This window comes from Tricharina praecox, assembly GCF_024521635.1.
Source record: "Tricharina praecox strain CBS 144465 chromosome Unknown BZA05scaffold_8, whole genome shotgun sequence".
In the NCBI taxonomy this organism is placed as follows: Eukaryota; Fungi; Ascomycota; class Pezizomycetes; order Pezizales; family Pyronemataceae; genus Tricharina; species Tricharina praecox.
The window spans coordinates 23560-30716 of NW_026250410.1; the positions used below are offsets into that span (position 1 = coordinate 23560).

At 54.0% G+C, this 7157-nt stretch overlaps 2 protein-coding genes across 2 annotated transcripts; one reads left to right on the forward strand and one right to left on the reverse strand.

The window, feature by feature from the left end:
- Nucleotides 1–2585: 2585 nt before the first annotated feature.
- BZA05DRAFT_371241 (uncharacterized protein) lies at nucleotides 2586–4308 on the reverse strand. The gene is made up of 2 exons (XM_051481671.1): nucleotides 3765–4308; nucleotides 2586–3713 (listed from the first exon to the last, which is right to left on the reverse strand). Exons 1-2 carry the CDS (start codon nucleotides 3954–3956, stop codon nucleotides 2691–2693), a joined length of 1215 nt encoding a protein of 404 aa, XP_051340614.1. The 5' UTR covers nucleotides 3957–4308; the 3' UTR covers nucleotides 2586–2690.
- Nucleotides 4309–4364: 56 nt separating this feature from the next.
- On the forward strand, nucleotides 4365–6646 carry BZA05DRAFT_393253 (uncharacterized protein). Its single transcript, XM_051483197.1, has 3 exons — nucleotides 4365–4587; nucleotides 4634–6272; nucleotides 6312–6646. The coding sequence occupies exons 1-3, from the start codon at nucleotides 4502–4504 to the stop codon at nucleotides 6315–6317; spliced, it is 1731 nt and encodes a 576-aa protein (XP_051340615.1). The 5' UTR covers nucleotides 4365–4501; the 3' UTR covers nucleotides 6318–6646.
- Nucleotides 6647–7157: the final 511 nt, after the last annotated feature.

A 7157-nucleotide genomic window follows, 5' to 3' on the forward strand; every position in this document is an offset into this window, starting at 1 on the left:
GGGTGTTGGAGAAAGGGCCGTCTGCAAAAACGTGACGTTTTGTTTTTTTGTTTAATCGTTGGTTGCATGCGACCTGTCTAGCTTATGGCAAAGTGATGTTTTATTGTGGAATGCGCGTGGTGGATTTACGTGGTGGTTATGCCGAGTTATCGCAAGTGCCGATGGTGGAGGGGGTTAAATTCAGTTGGTAGCCACCGCGCTATACCACTCCGCAAACTAGTAGTCAGCATAGCACGCTAATGCTATCAAATACCTATAGGTACCTGGCGGGTATCCGGGCATTTCATCCTCCGGGCGGAATGGATCAGTCCTCTGGAAAGCCTGCCCGGGACGAGGCGGGACTACAGTCCACTAGTGGACTGTAGTCCGGACGAACGGTTGACAACCCTGACCTAGACCCACCTCGCAAACAGCAATCGTGACATTGATTTTCCTCATTATCTACTTTTGACTTGCATATCCGCCATTGCACAGCGGTAGATTATTCACTCCCAAGCTCAGCTCTCCTCCCCACAATGCGATCTCATCAAACCCATCGTCGGTTGCATCAACGAGTGAGTATTGATGATCTGATCGTATTCTTACTTCTTGCCTATCCCCGCACCAACGATCCCGTTTCCATTCCAACTGTGTCAAGCGTGCGAGAGGCGGTGCGTGACGGACATTACTGTAAAGAAGGTATGTGTAAACCCATGCTGCAAGTTTCTCCCCCTGTGTTCCGTACAACTATACAGCCGTTCACACTTTATCACTCGTCCGTTATCGCTTGCTGACCTTCGCGAGAGAGAATCATCACAAGTTATAGATGCTCATGCGTTCCTGAAGTATGTGATGTTCTGGAACGGGTCATGGAATTTGTCAAATATACTAACATAGATAAGATGATTGGCAGGAAGATATAACTGTTTTGGTACCTGCTTCTTCTTCTACTCCGGGTCGGTGCCCTTCTATATATACAGATTGTGTCTGCAGACTGCCATTGGGAGATAGACCTGCCGGCGAGACCAGACAGCACAAGTTAGAACTCATCCCCACCTCCGGATACAGTTCGCATGACCGAGTCCTTGACCCCTTTAGAACTGAGAGCAGTACTCCTTGAAACTTCACTACCACGTACAGCGGACATGGGGAGAGAACCTTCATGCTTCCGACGCCGTAATCTCACACAATTGAAGCTGCTGTCTTACGATTCCGAAGATCTGATCGTAGAGCACACACCCACCGGCCGGTGTTGTGGTATTGAATACCGCTTGCGGGGGGGGAAATGGTGGGAAACATCTAGGTGTGTGCCGCTTCCTGTCGGATCATGCACTATCACTCGCGCCGTATGCCTTTCTCTCCCAGAAGCCTTTGTATGAGCTTTCAAGCAGGTATCACTCGAACAATGACCCCGTCGGCCAACTTTCGACCCGCACTAGCGCCCCACAACACCTATAAAACCCTCCTCTCCCCTCCACACCTCCATCTTTCTTCCCCATCCTAGTGCAAGGGCAGTATAAGCTTCAGTGAGGATGCAATCTGTGAGCTTGTTGTTGCTGGTTGAAAACTAAACCTTGACCGCTCCTGGCCTGCTTCGGCGGCGCCAGGGAATTTTTGGCCTCTTATGTGCGATGTTTTTCGTTGGCTTCCAGGTTGCAATTTGCAAACGTGGAGCTGAAGAAAGATATACACTTCGAGCTGCTGCTGTCACGGTCAGAATGGCATGATCACGGAGCACACATCTACCGGATGGCGATGTGGTATTGAATACCGCTTACGGGCGAGGAAATCGTGGGAACTTAACATTCACTGGGTGTGCGCTTCTTCGTGTCGGAGTACCTACGGTCAATAGACATCCTTCATGTGCTTCGGAAAACATGATCTGATGGAGTTAGTGGTGATGCCCAGTTTTAGGTAGCAAGTGGTGCAGTGGCATCTTCTCTTTTTCATGGTGGATGAAGTTACAATTTCAAAAGCAAGAAAGTCACCAGTAGTTGCCAGTGATCATGGCTTACTCCGAGTTCTCTCGACCCCGCCGACGGCGTGGAGGTGGCGCAGGTGGGTTGGTAATCGAGCTGTCTGCAAAAGCGTGATGTTTTTGAACGGGAGTTGTGGAACTAGTGATGCCGAGATGTAGCAAGTGCTGATTGTAGGGGGGAGGGGGGTTATAATTTTAAAATCGAGGAAGTCACCAGCAGAGATCATTGCTCTGTTGGAGCAAATTTCCCAGAAGGTGAGGCGCTACCACACCCCAAGGTCCCGATCTGTCACAAGGGTAGCAACCTTGGGGGAGGACGCTCTTTTGCTGCGGTTCAAACCCGGTTTGCTGCTTTACTTTTAGTTTCGTTTTGCTGGAGTAGCTAGCTGGGTAGGTAGATTGTCGCTTGGAGGGAGGATCATCACGAAATTATGGGAAAATACTCGTTTGTTGGGCACGTGATGTTTTCGAACGTCTGTTGTGAGGAAGATACAGTACTTCATATGAAAGATAGCAAACTACCTCCATACATAACTTAATCAGTTGAACGCGAATGTCGTGGCGTTCCGTATCCATCCCGACTCTACACCATGTCGTTATGGAGCATCACGTGTCACGGCAGCGTCAATTATTTGCAACAAACATTTAATTCCACTACCATACATATTGTATGTACCAAAACCGTAAAGTAAGAGAAGTTACCATCATCAACCCAAAACGTCGTATCGTCCGTCTACAACTCCTGCGACCCGGCCACTCCACTCTTCTTCTCCGACCACATCTTCGTGCTCCCAAGCTCCATCGCCAGGCCCAGAGTCAACTTCGCATGCTGCAGCATATGGTCAAAGCTCAGGTACTCAATCTTATCCTCGGTGGTGTGAATATGATTATCGCTATCCTCGAACGCGCTCTCGATGACGAACGCGCTGGGGTAACCCGCCTTGCTAGCGCTGGCATGGTCGGAGCACGCGTATCCGCATGCGGTGGCGGTCCACGGAATGTCGCAGTACTCGGTGATGACCTTCTTGATGAACTCCGTCAGGCCCTGGTCGACGTAGTCGGTGATGACACCGACAGCCTCGGGCTTGCCGGCCTTGAGCGTCTTCTCGACGAAGCCGGTCATGTCCTGCTGCAGCATGGCGACGACATCGCGGCCCTCCTTCTCGTAGGAGCTAAAGATCGCTTGCGACCCCAGCAGTCCGAGCTCTTCGGCAGAGTACCAGTGGAACTCGACCGTCTGCTCCAGCGTCTCGCCGCTGTCGGCAAGGTACTTGATGAACACGCGGAACGCCTCGAGGATGGTGACAGTGCCCGAGCCATCGTCGTCTGCGCCCGGCGCGCCAAGCAGCGACGGGAGGAACAGGTTGATGCTGTCCTGGTGCGCGCCGATGACCACCGTCTTGTTCGTGCGTCCCGGAATCCGAGCGATGATGCTGTTCTGCCCCCAGGAATGGGGAAACGGCTTCACCTCGAGGTTTTTGTAGCCGGCTGCGGTCTCGATGACGCGGTTTTGCAGCCACTCGCTGGATTGCCGTCCGTAGTCGCTCTTTGCGTAGCGCGTGTAGAAGCTGGTGAATTTCTCGAGGTTGGCCTGGATCGAGGACTTGTCGAGAGTGGAGAGCAACGGCTTGATGGTTTTCTGGAAGGCGGGCGAGTCGGGGAACTTGACGGTCGGCTTCTGTGAAGTTGCTGCCAGAACCGCGTTCTGGAGGCCGAGAGACGGGTGCTCGGTTATGTCCATGAAGTTGATTCCTTGCTGTGACGCGTCAGTGGGGGATCATCTCGCGACGAAGCTCGGAGAACGCACGCGTTTCAGCTCAAGCTTTTGGTCTTCGGTTACCCATCGCGTCTCGAATGGTGAGAGCTGGATCTGGCGGAGCTCAGAATCGGCGGAGGAGGTGGATGACAGTGCCGCGAACTGGTGGTCTTCAGTTGGCAGCACGAGGGCGGAGGAGAGCGCAGCGGCGGCGAGGAGAGAAAAAGGGATGAAGGACTTCATTATGATGTTCGTGATGGGCTGTTGGTGTAGTTGGTGTAGTTGGTGGTGTGAATGAGGAAGGGGACGCGGCGGGCGATGGAGCTCAGGTCGATGAGCTGTCTTCAGGGTTGGGGAGGTTGGTGTTTCGGAGCTCAGAGCGCGCTAAGGGACGAAGCACGTGGCCAGGTAGCTGGTAACGCCATTCAGATCATCCGCGCGGGACACTAACTACTAGCGCAGTAGGTACATCGCGTACTAGTAAAGCTGAGCTGAGCTGTGGAGCAGTTGAAAGATGGGAAGAGCTTCGAGAGCAATCGGTACTTGAGTATCTTATTCATCAAACATAGAACAGCATGAGCTGCACGAACTGGCGAATAAAAACCGATGCCGTTATCATGCACTTGAAAGTTGGAATGTGCGGGGGCGGCAAGCAGCTTAGCTGACGTCTTGGCATGAATCAAGTGTGGGGCAGCTCCCTTGAAGCTCAAGCTCCCCCCATCCGCATGTCCCCGCCCACATAAGCCATCTCAACCACAACCCCAACTCCTTTGGAAAAGCAAAGCACGATGCACTTCGCACACCACACACGCGTCCCCCTCATCCAGCGACGGAACTTCTACCTCATAAATCTCATGAAAGCCTGGCGAATCCAGTACCCCCGGCACCTTCTCTCGCGTCGGCACCCCTGCGTGGATCAGTGTATCGCCAAAGAAGAAAGTGGAATGGCACTGGGAGTGGGAGGTACGGAATGGACGGGTCACGAAGAATCGGATACGGAGATGGGTTGACGGTGTTGAGGAGGAGAAACGGGAACTCTCGAGCAGCAGTAAGGTGGACACGAAGAGCAGCGAACATGATCAAAAGGTGGACGATGAGGAAGGGGAAATCGATTTTATCACTATGAAGAAGAAGGTTCAGCCTCGAGATACGGGTCCGATGGTGATCGTCGATGAGAGGGGATTCGAGAAGATGGCACCGAAGGTCGGGAGTCAATTGGGGGATGCGTTCGAGATGCCGCCCCCGCAGCCTCCGCAGTCACCAAAGACGGGGACAAAAGCGGATGATAACGTCGCCTTCGAGATGCCGCCACCAATAGTGCAGCCAGCGGATATCACCACCAATACTACAATCGCGATGCCCCCTCCGGAGACGGGGCCTACTACCAATCCCAGTGACGTGGAGGCTGCACCTGTGAATCCAGATGTCATCGCAAAAGCAGAGCCGATGCCGGGGCCGAAAAGGACGGATACGAGCGGTCGTAACGACGCGTTTCAGGTGCCGCCTCCGCCGCGTGAACCCATCCAGCCCATAACCCACAGGAAGCCCCTCAATCCTGACATCGGCGTCCCGCAACCCCGTGGAACGAAGACCGGCCTCTCTGTACCGCCGACAAAATTCACATCCACCGATGCCGCAGCATGGACCTGGGAGCCCGTCAATGACCCCACGGGCACTAAAGCTGTTGACGAGGCATGGCATTCTAACGAAAGCGTCACCTCCTCTAGACGCCCCACGCCCCCCACTCCCACCCCGCGTCTCGACCAATCCACCCTCCCCAACGAAGACATGGACCTCGAGTCCCTGCTCCCCCACCATATCCGTGCGTCGATGTCCCGCCATACACCAAGCACATACCCTCCAGCCTCCTCTGCCGCCGAAACCAACACCTGGACCGAGTCCTTCGGCACGCCATCCGAGCCCACCAGCTACACGACCTTAACACTCGAACCGCTCACCTTCACCGCGAGCACCCACGTGCCCCTCTCTCTCCTCCGCGAGCACACCTCGAGCTTTCTCTCGCTCCCCACCCCACCCCCCGATGAGAAGGTCTCCTCCACAACACCCGACTCCGAACAGGAGGCGGAGTGGCTCGGCTTCGATCCAACCCCGGCGACCACCGCAGAATCAGTCTTCGTCTTCCTCCTGTACCCGTCATCATCGCGCCCGTCCTTTGCCCTCACCACAGTTCCCGCCTCCATACCGACGCCTACGCACGAGCTCCAGCCAACCGAGGCCCTGGATCTTCTTGTGCACTCGGGATTGTTCCTCCCCTACCTCCGTGCGGCGAGGGAGGCGGGCGGGTTGCTGGTCCATGCTAGTACCCAGGGCGCCACATGGGCTGTGACGGATCAGGGGATGGGATGGAGCGTTGTCCATAAACTCGAAGCGCTGCCACGGCCGGGGTTTCGTTCGACATCGGTAATCCAGGAGGAGGTGGTGGTGAAGCGCGAGAGTCCTGAGTACAGTCGGAGCCAGAGTGACAACGGAAACCTTGCGAAGACAAAGGGGAGGCCTGAGAGAAGTCTAGCCAGGAGGATGTTTTGGGCGGGTGTGTGGGTAGGCGGACTGACGGGGTTGATGGGTTTCTATGGACAGGCTTAATTTTTGTTTGAATGGGCATGCATACTGGTATGTAATGGAGTCTGTTGTCGCTAAATTCTGTTATCTCTCCTTTTGGTGGTTCTGTGGATTTTCTGCGGCGTGATGGCATAAGATTGGACTTTGAATGCCGGTATTCTTGAATTGCTGATCAACTCAGCCGTATTTGGGCACAAATATCACGTAACATTTTACTTTACTGCCAATACGGATTGCCATACTGCATCGCCTCGCCGCCCCGCGGGCCGCGTGTGATATTGAGCAACTGCAGCCTCCGCAGAGCTATTTCATTCTACGAATTTTCACTGCCGTCGTCCCGTTCCACATACAGGACGCTCAATGGTTAGCAGGTGGAGATCTGTTAGGGCGCGTTGGGATAGTCTCACTCTTCGGTTCCCGTTTTAGAGCAAAATTCAGTTCCCCGCCGGGACACCGAATACTGCTCAATTTCAGTTTCCAGAAAACCGTGAGGTAAACAGTGTTTGGCAGTTCTTAGATTACTCAGCCATAAGTCTGAATAATAGGCTTCGCCAGAACTTTAATAGTGGACGCATCATAAAAAGCCCCGCTTTTTTCTCTTCCCCGTCCATCAGTGAACACTGAAGACACCAGCCCAGTACCAACACCACGCCGGTACCAGCAACTACATACACCATTCGCAACACCAACTCTCCAGCATCCGCAGCACCAGAGCATCCTCGATACCAGGCGAAACTCCGCATCTGCAACACCAGCTCCCTCGCTTCCGCAACGCGACGATTATCGGTGGCATGGATATTGCTACGGGAGAATTTGCGATCTCAGGCAGCGGACTGAAACGAAAGTTGGACGAGACGGCGGAAT